The 16811-nt window shown below is 41.5% G+C and overlaps 1 protein-coding gene across 4 annotated transcripts in view; it reads right to left on the bottom strand.

Moving 5' to 3' along the window:
- The window catches only part of KDM4C (lysine demethylase 4C), a 392853-nt gene that overhangs the window by 355915 nt on the left and 20127 nt on the right, over window positions 1-16811 (bottom strand). For 3 of the 4 annotated variants that reach the window (XR_002823590.1, XM_023728605.1, XM_012554717.2), the window contains exons 2-3: window positions 2969-3129; window positions 2107-2282 (exon numbers count right to left, since the gene is read on the bottom strand). Coding sequence is in view for 2 of the 4 variants with exons in the window: in XM_023728605.1 (XP_023584373.1) it covers window positions 2107-2282; window positions 2969-3112 (320 nt within the window). In the remaining 2 variants the exon portion in view is untranslated. Of the gene's footprint in view, window positions 1-2052; window positions 2283-2968; window positions 3130-16811 lie in introns of those variants that run through there. The other variant, XM_023728606.1, reaches the window with a different exon arrangement.

The following is a 16811-nucleotide window of genomic DNA, read 5'->3' as shown; positions in this document are numbered from 1 at the left end:
TAGACAAGAAAACAGAAGACTTCAAGGCTCTATTCTTATTCTTATTAACATTATTGTCTCTAGATATTTTGACTGTTTACATTTTTACATAAGAATGTACTGCCTTTGTGATCAGTAAAACCCATTCTGACCATCCTTCAAAATTCATCTCAACAGCACCTACAAAATGAAATTACTTCACTCCTGATTAAGCACCACAAACGTCTTACTTTCCTTTGAAACCTCACAGCACTTTGCACCTCTCCTATGGCAATAAAGATGATTACTAAGAGTATTAATAAAGATTTTTTAGTAGGTATAATCTGATTCCTTGCAAGTAAAAATTGTTCTTTAGCACATCAAAGTTACCAGCCAGAGGTTCTACTAAACGGACTAAGCTATTTCATTAATACTCTAAGAGTGACACTGGAAATGGATACTAAAAAATAAATAACAGAATACAGTAAGCAGTTTATGCGTGCAAAAAGTTGGGTGAAACTGTCTCTACAATCTTGTTTCAATAATACTGTGCTTACTAAAGGATTCTTACAGAATTTGGAAAGAAACTTGTCCACTCTATAATAACAATTTCACGTTCTCAATTACTGAGATCTGAATCCATGAGGCTTTACTAATATCTACAAAAAATTCAGAAGAATGTATTCAAATTTAAATTAAATGTAAAATTTTCACTTCTTCTGGAATAGCCAGAATGCTCCATAAGTGGGAAATTTATATACAGAATTAAGACTCCTCAAGTACTATTATGTGCTTAATATGACAAAATAAATTTTTAAAAAACATGTATCAACCAAGTTCCTCCAAAGGACTTAACCTCATATAGACCCATCCAGGGAATTTAGACCACAATGTCTTTTTGTTATTAGGAAGGACCAGTCCCTGGAGAAGGACATCATGCTTGGTAAGGTAGAGGGTCAGCGAAAAAGAGAAAGACCCTCAACAAGATGGACTGACACCGTGGCTGCAATAATGGGCTCAAACACAACAACAACTGGGAGGATGGCACAGGACCAGGCAGTGTTTCATTCTGTTGTACACAGGGTCACTGTGAGTTGGAACTGACAGCACGCAATAAATTTTTTTTTGGTTGAATAAGGTTGGTTGGTTTTTTGGGGTTTGTTTGTTGTCCTTAACCACCAATATCAGAAACTTTTTTTAAAAAAGGTAATTTAATAAAATCTCAATTGTGAATATTTTTCAATATATCCACAAATTCTTTGATACTCCTCCCTTCAAGAGTTGGAATTTAATCCTTCTCTCCTTGAGTGTGAGCTGCACTTAGCAACTCACTTCCAACAAACAGAATATGGCTGAAGTAACAGTGTGTCATTTCTGAGAAAGGCCAAGAGAGGACATTGTGGCTTTCACGTTGATCACTCTCCCTCACATCCCTTGTTCTAGGAAAAGCCAGCTGCCACACCATGAAGGATCAATCCGTGTGGTAAGGAACTCAGGCCTCCAGCTAACAGCCATGTGAAGTGAGTGATCTTGGAAGAGCATCTTCCAGCCACAGTCAAGCCTTCAGATGACAACAACACTGGCCAACATCTTGATTGCAACCTCATGAGGGACCCTGAGCCAGAATCACCCACCTAAGTTACTCTCAAAATTCCTGACTTTCAGAAATGGTGAGATAATAAATGTTGGTTTAAGCTGCTAAATTTTAAAGTAATTTGTTACATGGCAATAGATAACTAATACAATAATCCTTCCAATCATTAAGGATATCCTTCTAAAATGATTACTCTTCTAATATATATAATTAATCATTTAAGGCTTAAATATTGCCACACAAAGAAAAAAATTTGTCTAACAAAAATGAATCATGTATAGAATGAAAACTGCATGGCAACTAAAAGACAGAAAGAGATTCATTTACAGACATTATGAATGAGATAATAAAATGAGGAATAATTTCCCTAACAGTGAACTAAATGTAAGCAGGCAACCATCTGAAGAACAGAAAACAGAGACAGTGAAATGAAGACGTGAAGAGAGAGTGAGGGAGGCACCGCTTTCATCACAAACTCCTCCGTCACCGTGGTTTCTTACCATGTTCACACAGAACTTTGAAAGAAACAAAAATAGCAAACGGAGTCCACCCACTTGCCACTGTTGGCCAGCTGCCTGAACTCCTTCACAGTCATGGCTTTCTTCTGGATGTTGTACTGAGTGAAGAGTCCCGACTGCCCTGTCACTATCTGCTGGATGGGCGCTGGGATCAGCAAATCGTCAATGTCATCGTAGCACTGCCTCGGTTTCCACTCCTTAGGAGGGATCACCTAAAAAGAAAACAATAAAGTAGGATGTTGTCTTGAAAACATTCCAGGTAGTTACTTGGCTTTCATATTCCAACAGAATACAAATGAAGGATTTCTCAGCATCTCTGTGATAAATGCGTAAAGGAACCATGAAGATTCGCAATAACGGAACCGCTGCGTTCTTCCAAATATTCAGCCCCACTTATAATTTTTTTAAACAGCAAACATTTACTGACTACTCACCATACCAAATACTACACTTGTATTAACTCATTTTTATTGCTCTTAAGAATTCTATGAAGTTTTTATTGCTCTTAAGAATTCTATGAAGTTAGCACTTCAATTTTAAAGACAAATCTGACACACACACAGAATTAAAATAATGTGCTGAAGTTTAAAGAGCTAAAGGCTAGTTGAGCAGAAAGTCTGATCCCAGAATTCACACTTAGCTATTATGTTAACCTGCCTGCCTCTCAACTGAGGATGAAATTAAGCTCACATAAATCACTTCTTCCCCCAAAGAAGTCCAGTCTTTATTGATGTGTAGCTAAACAGCTAACTATAAGCTGTGTGTATTCAGAAAAATAAGTAAATACGTGTTTATATCCTCCTTTGGAAGAAATCATTTTCTATATCAAGAAACCAAAGACAATGATTTAAAGGCCAAGTAGACATTTTTTTCAGTTAAAATATCCGAAGAAAATTACCTTTGCAAGGCCTGCTCGGTGAGCTCCTTTAGACTCCATGTATGCGAGGCATTTGTTAAAGTCCCTGAACTCCTCCATGGAGGGTCTGAAGGTCATGATCTTACAGCTGGGGTTCAGAGGGCTCTCGGCCTCGGCCACCTCCATGATGGCTGGGGCAGTCTCTGCAGAGAAGATGATACAGTCGTCAGCACCTAATTACTGTGTGGGCAAGGTTAGTGGAAGGAGGCAGTGGTGGTTCAGTGGTAGGACTGTCGCCTTCCATGCAGGAGACCTGGATTCGATTCCTGACCAATGCAGCTCATGTGCAGCTACCACCCATCTGTCAGTGGAGGCTGCACGCTGCTGTGATGCTGAACAGGTTTCAGTGGAGCTTCCAGACTAAGAAGGACTAGGAAGAAAGGCCTGGTGATCTACTTTCAAACATCTGCCAATGAAAATCCTGTGGATCACGATGGTCCAATCTGCAACCAACCATGAGGATGGCACAAGACCAGGCAGCATTTCACTCTGTTGTGTATGGGGTCACCACGAGTCAGGGGCTGACTCGATGGCAGCTACCAACAACAGAGATCAGTGGTCATCTCTCAGGGGAAGGCCTGATGTCCCAAACAGTGTGTAAGCTCCCCGCAGGCCTCCTCTCCTGCAGTTACTCACCCTCCCCCTCTATCACCCCCACCGTTCCCTGGGCTCCTGAGAAAAACTGCCTCTATCGCATCTCCTGCCAAGCTCCTATTTCCGGCACTGAATAGCTGACTGGACTAGACGGCCCGCCTCCTCAAAATCCTTTCAAGTAAAAATGAATTTTCTAACTTTGCAAGTTTACAAACGATGCCACTCCTAGGTACCAGTTCTGAAGCAGACGCCCTCTCACACACACACCTGTATGAAGGCCTGGCCTAGGATGAGCAGAGGATGAACAATGTAAGCATCCCAAGTACAGAGTTTACTCAGGTGTGCTTCAGCTTGTCATACATGCTTCCCTGTAATAATTTACAAACTACTCATCAGCAGCACCACCAGGCACCAGGCTAAGGTACTGAAGAGTCAGGCTTGTCTTCACCTTCCAGGCTCGCCACCTAGCTCTGCGGACCCACACTGACAAGGGCAGAACAAACTTCAATAACGAGATGTACACAGGACAAAGCAACTAACTCCCCCTGAGCTAACCTGAAATGCCCCAGGAGAGGAGCTGAGTTAAGACTTAGAAGAAGATGTAGGAGTTGGTCAGACGAGAGAAAGAGCGTTCCAGGCAGTGGAAATATCTGGAGATACTGTAGGGACGGAGAGGAGTTTAGTGGGTCTGGAGCTTAGAAGGGAGAGATTACAGGAGATCAAAGTAGAAAAGATGGCATAGGCTTTGCTACAAACACAGGCTCAATCCTCCTGTCAATGAACAGGATGATTCTTTCAGCAAACACTGAGCACCTAATACGTGCCAGGTGTCCCTGGGTGGTGCAAATGGTTAACATGCTCGGCTGCTAACCGAAAGGCTGGAGATTCAAGTCCACTCAGAGGCACCTGGGAAGATATGCCTGGTGATCTACTTCTGAAAAATCAGCCCTTGAAAACCCTATGGAGCACAGTTCTACTCTGACACCCAAGGAGTCCCCATGAGTCAGAGTCAGCGTGACAGCAAATGGTTGGGGCATTCAGAAGGGAATAAAACAAAGTCCTAACACCACTGAAGTGAAGCAGACAATAAAGAAGTGCTATGAAGAAACCATCGTAAGGAGGTAGTGTGCAACAGGGAGGGGTAGCGATTTTATACAGAGAATTCAAAGGAAGGCAGTTCAACCAAACCAAACCCGTTGCCACTCAGTTGATTCCAACTCATAGTGTCCCTACAGGACAAAGCAGAACTGCCCTATAGGTTTTCCAAGGCTGTAATCTTTACAGAAGCAGACTGCCACATCTTTCTCCCGCAGAGCGGCTGCTAGGTTGGAACCTCCTACCTTCTGGTTAGCAGCCAGGCTTAATCACTGTGCCACCAGGGCTTAGAGGTAGTTCAGAGGAGGTTTAATTTGAGCAGAGGCTAGAGGGAAGGAGTAAATCATGCAGATATCTGGAAGAAGTGAATTTCAGGCTGAAGCAACAGGAAGGAGCCTCTTGGGCTGTTCCAAGAATAGCAAGGAGGTAAGAGTGGCTGGAACTATTAAAGCAAAGGGCATAGTGATAGTGGCAAGTGATGAGGTTGAGGAAAGTAAGGAGTTTAGCTTTTAGAGTGAGTGGGATGGGACGTAACTGTAGGCTTCTTCCTCTTCCTGTGCATCCAGTTATTGGTATGCCAACATGCATTTCCATCCAAGGAGACGTCACTGCTCTCTAAGGTCACCCTTCTGGAGGGTTTAAGCAGACGAGAGCTGGCTCCTCACACTTTCTCTCACTCTGGCTGCTGTGTCAAAAAAGGACAAGGGTGGAAGCAGGCAGAGATGAGTAAGGAGGCAACTTACAGCAACCAAAACCAAACAAACTAAACCCACCGCCGTCAAGTCAATTCCGACTCATAGTGACCCTAAAGGAGACAGGAGAACTGCCCCAGAGGATTTCCAAGGAGTGCCTGGTGGATTCAAACTGCCAACCTTTTGGTTAACAGCTGAATCTTAATCACTGCACCACCAGGGCTCCTACACTAACCAGGGCAGGGTAAAATGGCAGCTTGCCAACGAGAAGGGGTCAGACTCTAGATATATTCTGAACAAGATTTCCTAATAGAAGTGAGAAAACGAGAAGTCCAGATTTTTGGTCTAAACACATCAGAAGAATGGCTGTGACAAGAAATTGAGGCAAGGAGACTGTTTAGCACACTAGCAGCAATCAGAATTAAACATCAGCTCTCCACCTACTTTGCTAACCTTTGGTCAGTGAAGAATACTCTGCCTCCTCCTAGCTCCACCACTACTTCCTTGAAGACCCAAAGCTACTTCTACCTACAAATCAGGAACATACACTAAAGATCACACAAGCTTATGGCATAGACCTTTTTCACTCTATAAAGTTGATATATAATTATCATAAACTTAAACTGTTTTAAAAAAAAAAAAAAAAAATCAGGATAGTGAAATACAAGCTTTCCAAAAACCTATGTATTACTTAGAAGCTTGAATTTTATCATGGGCAACAAACACTGCCAATTGTTTTTGAGGTAGCAGGATCCCTTTTTTCATTTTTAAGAAAAGGCCTGTCAAATAACGTTTGTCTGTCATTCATTCTTCTAAGTTGTATTCCACGAAAAAAGTGTCTACTCCAGCTTATTTAAGGAAAAAAATTTTTTTTGGAAAAAAATTTTTAATGCTAAAATTTATAAATTATAACCCCACCACTCAAAAGTTTGCCAATATGACAGGCAAAAAAAAGTCTTGTCATTGGAAGTTCATTTATTAGTTACATTGATCTTTTCTTTTTCTTTTTACATTTATAACCATCCATAACCTGTTTACATTCTTTGCCCTTAAAAGATAGCTTATCAATTGCCTTTGTTCCTAGAATTTTTCCTAATCCACATTTACTATTATTAAATTAATCATGCTGCTTGAATTGAATTCCCAGCCCCACTTCCTTCTCTTTTACCTTTATTTCTCTGAGCCAGGAAGAAACGTAGGTTTCACCTGCTCTCCCAATACCACTTCCTACTTTGGAGAAAGACTAGTACATTTTGCAAGAAACACCACTATGATTTTTAGCCGAAGGTGATGCAATAGTCATTGTTTTAAAGCTCTTCGTCTTTCGAGACTAAGTCTCCATGGTGAGTGACAACAGTATCTGAGGGTAACTTTGTTAATTTGCTTCTGCAGTTGATTTCCAACGTGTAAGAGACCACCTAGACCAATCAGCCACGGTTATAGTAAGTACTCTGAGTATTTTTTCTTAAGGAGCTAAAGATCTTTTCTATTAAGTGAAGAAAAGCCCATCAGTAAGTCCTATAACTAACTCTCCCAAGCTTTGTTTCTGAAAATGCTCGCCTTTTTGTAAAAGAAAAGCACCTACTTACTCCCCTTGTTCTAACGCTGATGTATCTCTATTTGGCAATCAAAACAGAGCCTGAGGCAGATGCTCAACGGCCAAATGTAATGCAATACCCTATATTGCCTTCCTGTGCACATCTGTAGTTTTGTTTCTCCTATTTCAACAACTTCTGTGAGAACAGTAAGCTGATGGCTCTAACTATGCGAGTATTCGTTTCTTTGATGCAGTCCTGATCTGCTCTGCTAACAGCCTCTGAAGACAGCACTTTCCAGGATCTACTACAAGCAGGGTCCCCCGGGAACCATGGAACTATCAGTTAGGTAGACAATGCATTAGGCACAATTACCAGCAGTGCTAACCTAGACGGACACTATGCAGCCTCTCCCAGGCTTCCTCTACAGGACTCACCCAAACCCTTGAGGCCATCCTTCCAGCCCTCATTCACACCTCCTTTGAGGGGCCAAGGCTCAGGGAGTGCCTGCCACCACCCTGCTCTACCCCAGCCCTGGAGCGCTCAGTTCACCCAGCCAGGACCCAGGCAGCTCACACTATAGCTGGGCTCACGAAAGGCCGAGCATGAATCTGAACTGCAGACAACCATGCGTGGTCTAACATCAAGGCCAGACTGGAGGGAAAGGAATGGAGAGGGCCACAGTCTCCAGTCCAGCTTCATCAACAGTCAGGCTGATGATGCTTTGAGCCTCCGTCTGACTCGTTTATCTTTCTCCATGGTTCTAGACTTTCGAGGAAAAGGGAAGTAACAACGCACCTTGAAACCCCTACATGACTCCTCAGCACACCTACACACAGACTGAACCACAGCAGGCTATCTGGCTTTAAACGCTGCCTTCCGTCCATATGCCTGAGCCCCAAAGGCAGAAGCAACACTTCAAAGAAAAGCCCTTAGCCTGCGGGTCATTTCTGCCCACACCAGGCTTCATACCTTTCCCAGAGGCCCCCGGCAGTTGTTACTGAACCCTTTTGGTCCCATTCCCATCACCACTCCATCTTGTTCCACCTGCCTGCAGAGACCAGGGGTAGGAATGGAAATGTAGACTCAGGAAGATGCTTCTGGAGCAAAAGAACAAAGGCTACAGATGAATCTATGTTCTGTAATTCCCATTCTTCACAATGTTGTCCATAATTTGGTATGATCCACACAGTTGAATGCCTTCACATAGCCCATAAAACACAGGTAAACTTGTTTCTGGTATTCTGTGCTTTTGGCCAAGATCTATCTGATATCAGCAGTGATATCCCTCGTTCCACATCCTCTTCTGAATCTGGCTTGAATTTCTAGCAGTTCCCTGTCAATGTATGGTTGCAGTAGTTTTTTAATTACAGTCAGCAAAATTTTGCTCACGTGTGGTATGAATGATATTGTTCGATACTTTCTGCACTCTGATCACCTTTCTTAGGAATGGCCACGAACGTGGATCTCTTCCAATTCTTTATGGTACAGTGACTCTGTGTTTTCTTCCCATCTTCTTTTGATGCTTCCTGAGTCATTCAATTTTTTGCCCACAGAATCCTTCAGTAATGCAACTCAAGGTTTGAATTTTCTCTTCAGAAAATTCCTTTTCTTCACAATACATTCCTTTTCTCTCTTTTTCTTATCCTACTGAGCTGGCTAGGATACCCAAGTGCTGAAGATAAGCACTGACAGTGAGCTGTCTTATTTTAAAGGGAATGCTTCTAACTTCTACCATTGAGAACGATGCTTACTATATAGGTAGGTACCTGTCATGGATTGAATTATGTCCCCCCAAAAAATGTGTGTATCAATTTGGCTGGGCCATGATTCCCAGTATTGTGTGGTTGTCCTCCATTCTGTGATTGTAATTTTATGTTAAAGACAATTAGGGTGGGATTGTAATACCCTTACTAAGGTCACATCCCTGATCCAATGTAAGGGGAGTTTCCCTGGGGTGTGGCCTGCACCACCTTTTATCTTACAAGAGATAAAAGGAAAAGGAAGCTAGCAGAGAATTGGGGACCTCATATCACCAAGAAAGCAGTGTCAGGAGCAGATCACGTCCTTTGGACCTGGGGTTCCTGCAGAGAGAAGCTCCTAGTCCAGGGGAAGATTGATGACAAGGACGTTCCTCCAGAGCTGACAAGGACAGAAAGCCTTCCCCTGGAGCTGACGCCCTGAATTTGGACTTCCAGCCTACTAGACTGTGAGAAGATAAATTTCTCTTTGTTAAAGCCATCCACTTGTGGTATTTGTTTTAGCAGCACTTGATGACTAACAGAATCCTTCAATAGATTAGGAAAGTTCCATCCTATTCCTTTCTGTGTTTGTTTGTTTGTTTTATTTTAAATGACAAATGAGTGTTGAATATTATCAAAATGCTTTTTCTGCATTTATAATTATGGCTTTTCTCATTTATTTATCATGGTGATTAAACTTGATGATGATGTATTATCAGAATTGCACATTGTGGAGTTCTCTGGGATATTATATTTAAGGTTTCATATCCTATGTTCATAAGCGAGGCTAGCTTGTCATTTTCCTTTTTCACATTGTCCTTGTCTGGTGCTAGTGTTAAAGGTATGCTAGCCTGATAAAATAAGTTCGGGAGTATTCCTGAAAGAGGAAAACTCTCAGAGTTTGTGAGGTTTTCTTATTGGTAGGTGTCGTCGACTTGATTCCAACTCACATTGAACCCATGTGTGGCAAAGCAGAACTGCTTGCTCCGTAGGGTTTTCAAGGCTGTGACTTTTCAGAAGCAGATCTCTAGGCCTGTATACCGAGGCACCTCTGAGTGGGATGTAACCACCAACTTTTCGGTAAGTCGTACCGCTTAACCGTTTGGACCACCCAGGGACTCCTTAGAATTAAGTACTATTTGAATATTCCATAGAACTAGCATACAAAACCATTGAATCTAGTATTTTCTTTGTGGTATTACGTGTAACCACTAAATCAATTGCCTTAGATGGTATATTTCCATTACTTCTTGTGTCTGTTTTAGAATTTGTATTTTTTTCTAGGAAATTGTCCATTCAAATCTATTAGCATAAGTTTTTCATGGTCTCCTCATCTGTAGTTCAGTACCCTTTATATTCCTAATATTGTTTTTGTCCAGATAGATGTTTTTCTAAGGTGAGGATCTATAGCTTGCATTATACATCTCAAAAAGATCCATGACCAGAAAACAGTTAAGAAACACCGGACTCTATCATGGCAACAGATCTGGGCCGAGTTCTGGTTCCACCAACACCCCAGGTGTGACCTCAACTATGGCACTTAATCTCCGTTAAGTCTTAGTAACCCTTAAACCAAGGAGACTGAACAAATTCAGTGTTTCCAAACACTAGTTGGCAGACCTGTGCCAGTCTGTCACAATAGTACCACCAGTCCACAGGAAAAAAAGGAATAAAAGAGCTCTAGTTTTCCATGAGGTTCCACCTGTTATTCCTAAAGAATGTACTTTCTACTTTGTTGGTGCTTTTTGAACAAGTTGTTGTTATTAGGTGCCATGGGGTTGGTTTCGACTCATAGCAACCCTATGTATAACAGAAAGAAACACTGGCCATTCCTGTGCCATCTTCATAGTCGTTGCCATGCTTGAGCCCACTGTTGCAGCCACCGTGTTAATCCAGCTCTTCCTCTTTTTCACTGACCCTCTACCGTACCAAGCATGATGTCTCTCTCCAGAGACTGGTCCCTCCTGATAATATGTCCAAAGTACCTGAGATGAAGTCTCATCAACCTCACTTCTAAGGAGCATTCTGCTGTACTTCTTCCAAGGCAGATTTACTTGTTCTTCTGCCAGTCCATGGTGTATTCAACATTCTTTGCCAACACCATAATTCAAATGTATCAATTCTTTGGTCTTCCTTACTCACTGTCTAGCTTTCCCATGCATAATGAAGAGACTGAAAATACCATGGCTTGGTTCAGGCTCACCTTAGTCCACTAAGTGACATGTTTGCTTTTTAACACTTTAAAGAGGTCTTTTGCAGCAGATCTGCCCAGTGGAATATGTGTCTGATTTCCTGACTGCTGCCTCCATGGGCGCTGATTGTAGATCTAAGTAAAATGAAATCCTTGCCATCATCAATCTTCTCTCCATTTATCATGATGTTGCTTATTGGTCCAGTTGTGACGATTTCTATTTTCTTTATGCTGAGGTTTAATCCATGCTGAAGGCTGCAGTCTCTGATTTTCAGCAGTAAGTGCATCAAGTCCTCTTCACTTTCAGCAAGCAAGGTTGTGTCATCTGCATATCACTGGTTATTAATTAGTCTTCCTCCAATCCTGATGCCACGTTCTTCTTCGTACAGTCCAGCTTGTATTACTTGCTCAGCATGTCGACTAAATAAGTATAGTGAAAGGATACAACCCTGACACACACCTTTCCTGATTTTAAACCATGCAGTATCCCTTTGTTACGTTCTAACAACTGCCTCTTGGTCTATGTTCAGTTTCCACATGAGTACAATTAAGTGTTTCGGAATTCTATGCAATGTTATCCATCATTTGTTATGATCCACACATTTCAATGTCTTTTCATAGTCAATAAAATACAGGTAAACATCTTTCTGGTATTCCCTCATTTCAGCCAAGGTCCATCTAACATCAGCAATGATATCGCTCATTCTGAATCCAGCTTGAATTTCTGGCAGTTCCCTGTCGATGTACTGCTGCAATCATTTTTGAATTATCTTCAGCAAAATTTTACTTGTGTGTGATATTAATGATATTGTTCGATAATTTCCACATTTTGTTGGATCACCTTTCTTTACAATGGTCACAAATATGGATCTCTTCCAGTCAGTTGGCCAGGTAGCTGTCTTCCAAATTTCTTGGCATAGATGAGTGAAGCCTTCCAGCATTGCATCTGCTCGCTGAAACATCTCAACTGGTATTCCCTCAATTCCTGGATTCTTGTTTTTTGCCAATACCTTCAGTGCAACTTGGACTTCTTCCTTCAATACCATCGGTTCTTGATCATATGCTACCTCCTGAAATGGCTGAATGTTGACCGATTCCTTTTGGTACAGTCTCTTTGTGTTTTCCTTCCATCTTCTTTTGATTTTTCTTGTGTCATTCGATATTTTTCTCATAGAATCCTTCAATATTGTAACTGTAGGCTTGAATTTTTTCCTCAGTTCTTTCAGCTTGAGAAATGCCTAGCATGTTCTTCCCTTTTGGTTTTCTACCTCCAGGTCTTTGCATATTTCATTATAATACTTTACTTTGTCTTCTCCAGCTGCTCTTTGAAACCTTCTGTTCAGCTCTTTCACTTCATCATTTCTTCTGTTTGCTTTAGCTCTTCTATGTTCCAGAGCAAGTTTCAGATCAAAGACATCATACATGAAGAAAGCAAAAGGTCATTAAAAAGGAAGAAAAGACCAAAATGGATGTCAGAAGAGACTCTGAAACTTGCTTTGAACAGGTAGTAACAATAAACCGCAAGTTTTCTGTAATAATTTTATTCTGGCAAAATAAAAAGTTGGCAAACCAATGTCAGCCCAACTTTTATGTTTTCAAATCTGAAACTGAATCAGTGGTTAAGAGCTATGGCTGCTAATCAAAAGGTTGGCAGTTCAAATCCACCAGGTGCTCCTTGGAAACCCTATGGGGCAGTTCTACTCTGTCCTATAGGGTCACTATGAGTTGAAATCTACTCAACAGCAACGGGTTTGGTGGTTTGGTTTTTTTTTTTTGTAGAAACCAGTGAACTAAATGATCTCTGAAGTCCTTCATGGCCCCAATGTTATATATGAGAGAGAGGAGGGAGGGAGGAGGAATGGAAGAAACTGATTATTTACATTACCTAACTCAAGTAACTGACACAAGTATAAGCCCCCATTTTATCAATCAAAGGGAAAAAAGATCAATTGTAATTGAGTCAATTCCAACTCATGGCAATCCCATGCGTGTCAGAACAGAACTATGCTCCATACAGTTTTCAATGGTTAACTTTTCATAAGTAGATCACCAGGCCTTTCTTCCAAGGTGCCCCTGGGTAGACTCGAATCTCTAATCTTTCAGTAAGCAGTTGAGCACATAACCCTTTGCACCACCCAGGGACTTCTATGTTATCAACATTGTTGTTGTTGTTGTCAGGTGCTGTCGAGTCAGTTCCGACTCATAACGGCCCTATGTACAACAGAACAAAACACTGCCTGTTCTGTGCCATCCTCACAATCGTTGCTATGTTTGAGCCCACTGTTGCAGCCATTGTGTAAATCCATCTCATTAAGGGTCTTCCTCTCTTTCACTGATCCTCTACCTTACCAAGCATGATGTCCTTCTCCTGGTCTTCCTGCTCTTAACTCTACAAGACCCCCAACCTCCACCTATATGTATGATCTTCCAAAGGTACTATTCTTAAGAAGCCATTCTCTGGGTTTACTGTGGCTTCCAACTGCAAACCACTTTAACTACAAATTCTTCAGCTTGACATTCAAGATAACTGGCCCTATCATTTTCCTCCAAAGCACATAAATTTTCAGGCCTTTCTAACAATCCACCCTATATAATTCATTCACTCAAGTAACAACTCTCTGGTTCTATAGCTGAAGCAAAGATTCATAACAGAATTTGCCAGATAAAATTATTTAACTCAAGGACCTAGGGGCAATATGGAAGAAAGAGAAAACAATATTTTATGTCAGACAGATAAATATAAGGGAGCCATCTCAAAAATGCAAAGGCTGTTGATTACTGAAAGTGTTACACCCACTATAGAAAAGACAATGAGAGGTAGAGCACAAGATCATCCTAAGACTCCTTCCATCAGTCCTAGAGATGTGCCAGTGCTGAAGCAGGAGGCATCTCTGCATTTCTAACAGCAGAGGCAGCTAACATTTGAGCATTTAATATGAACATCAAAAGGTTAACTCACTCAAGGTCACACCGAACCAAAACACCAAACCCGAAGCCATCAGGTCAATTCTGACTCGTATCAACCCTGCAGGACAGAGTAGTAACTGCCCTACAGGGTCTCCAAGGAGTGTCTGGTGGATTCGAACGGCCAACCTCTTAAGTAGCAGCGGAGCTCTTAACCACTTAACCACTACATCACCAGGGCTCCTGCAAGGTCACACAGTTGACTGAAAAGATAAAATCTTGTGGTCACAGGGGTTTTGCTTTGGAGAACTGAAAGGGCCAGACGGTAGAAGGGAAGGACTGGGTGCTTGCGGTCTGCTTCCATTCTATTCTGGTTCCAGAAGCCAAAACTAAAAGGAATTCCTCCCAGGACAGCTGCCTGTTGCTGTTAGTTGCCTTCCAGCAGGCTCTGACTCATGACTACCTTATGAATAACAGAATGAAACATTGTCTAGGCCCTGCACCACCCCCATGATCTTTGATATGTTTGAGCCCAGTGTTGAAACTATTGTGTTAATCCAACTCACTGAAGGTTTCCCTCGTTTTTGCTAACCCTCCACTTTACCAAATATGATGTCCTTCTAAAGTGATTGGTCTTTCCTGATGATGTATCCAAAGTAAACAAGACAAAGTCTCGCCATCCTCACCTCTAAGCAGCATTCAGTTGTATTTGGATAGCTACCTAGGTTGACCAAAATCGGAGGGAAATCACAAACAGTAATAAAGAATTGGACAATTCACCACAGATTCCTTCTACTTTGTCAGAAAGGGAAAATCCAGAAGGCTGAGGAACCCTAGCAAAGTTACAAGGCAGTATGTTCTTCAACTCTTAAGTCTTCCTTCAATGAAAACACTAGGCTCAAATGGTTTTACAGGTGAATTTTAGCAGTCGTTCAAGTACAGGTTCCAATCTTAATATAAACTCTTCCAGGCAATAGAAAGAAGGACTTCTCTGCAATTTATAACAAAATCAGACAACGACAGTGCAGGAAAGAATACATAAGCCAATTTCACACATTGATAAATTCTGATAATCCTAAACAAAGCATTATCAAACTGGATTCAGCAATGACCAAGGTGGATTTATATCAGTAATGTTTAATATTAGGGAAATAATGTATGAATCATTTACACCACATTGATCGATTAGAAATGAAAAATCATATAATCATCTCAATCAACGAAAAAAAGCATTTGATAAAATTCAATACCTATTCTTAAAAAAAAAAAACTCCTCAAACTAGAACTAGAAAGGAACTTTCCTAACCTAATATATGACATCAAAGCATAATTCTCAAATTGTTAAAAGCATAATTCCCTACAAATAGTGAGCATGTCTCAAAGCCTTATTTTACTCATTAATGAAACAATCAGCAGAATGACAAGGCAGGTTCAATGAGGATATGAGAGATTGGGATATAAAGTGAGCAGAAGAAGATACTAAAATAAGAATGTTAACTTATATACAAAATGACTTAATGCCCTAACCAAAAAAGCCAACCAGTTGAGTCTGGATGCTGACTCATGGTGACCTCATGTGTTTCAGAGAAATGCACTCCATAGGGTTTTCAAGGCTGTGACCTTTCAGAAGCAGATCGCCAGGCCTTTCTTCTGAGGCTTCTCTGGGTGGGTACGTTCAAACTGCCAACGTTTCAGTTGTCAAGCACTTAATCATCTGCACCACCCAGGGATTCCTACTTCATGCCCTACCGGGGGAAAAAAAAAACCCATTGCCATCCAGTCAATTCTGACTCATAACGACCCTACAGGACAGAGTAGAACTGCCCCCATAAGGTTGCCAAGGCTGTAATCTTTACGGAAGCAGACTGCCACATCTTTCTCCCGTTGAGCAACTGGTGGGTTTGAACCATTGACCTTTCAGTTGGCAGCCGAGCACTTAACCACTGCACCACCAGGGCTCGAAACTCTAACCTTTGGGATTTAGTCTTTTACAAATAACTTCTAGAACTATACAATGGGATTAAATTGACAACAGCAGCTTGAAAGAGCAGATGGGAACCTTAGGGGGCAGTGAATTTATGTTAATGGAGGAGAAACAACTCAGAAAAGGAGGGTAAGAATGGTTGTACAACTAGAAGAATATAATCAATGTCACTAAAGGTACACGCAGAAGCTGTTGAATTGGCGTATGTTTTGCAGTGTATATCCTCAACAACAACAAAATAAATTTTAAAAAAATTAACCTCTAACATAGCCAAGTTGTAAACCATCTGGATCCTAATCAACTGTTAGTAAAACAAAGTTATATTTCCTAGAGTATCAGATGAGCCCCAGCTCTAAAAAACACCAAAAAAACCAAACCCGCTGCCAGCAAGTCAATTCTGACTCATAGAGACCCTATCAGAGTAGAACTGCCCCATAGGGTTTCCAAGGAGCGGCTGGTGAATTCGAACAGCCGACCTTTTGGTTACCAGCCAAGCTCTTATCCACTGCTCCACTAGAGCCCCAGCTAGGCTTATTAAAAATTACCCTAACATATCATTAAAAAATATCTACTCATCTTTTTGTCTTATTAACAAGTGTTAGATCATTTTTCCTTACCAGGGATTTCCCAAAAAATAATAATAACATAATAAAATAAACACCATTTCTAATGGGAAAATGTCAGAGACTCCCATTTATATTCAGGGGCAGATCTGCACTGAAGGTTCTAGCCACCAACACACCATAATAATAAATAAAAGGGATACAAAGGAAAGAAACAAAAAGGTCACTGAATGGTGCCCGGCTACCACCGACTGCTCTGACCAGGATCACAACAGAGGGTTCTGGACAGAGCTGGAGAAGGATGCAGAACAAAATTCTAACTCACAAAAAAAAGACCAGATTTGCTGGCCTAAAGGAGACTGGAGAAACCCCGAGAGTATGGCCCCCAGACACGCTTTTAGCTCAGTGGTGAAGTCATTTCTGAGGTTCACCGTTCAGCCGGGGAGTGGACAGCCCCATAAAACCAAATGGGACTAATGAGGCACAGCAGTCCAGGGACAAGGGCCAGAAGGCAGAAGGGGACAG

Source organism: Trichechus manatus, unplaced genomic scaffold (assembly GCF_000243295.1).
Source record: "Trichechus manatus latirostris isolate Lorelei unplaced genomic scaffold, TriManLat1.0 scaffold00025, whole genome shotgun sequence".
Taxonomy (NCBI): Eukaryota; Metazoa; Chordata; class Mammalia; order Sirenia; family Trichechidae; genus Trichechus; species Trichechus manatus.
This window is presented reverse-complemented; position numbering and strand designations above follow the sequence as displayed.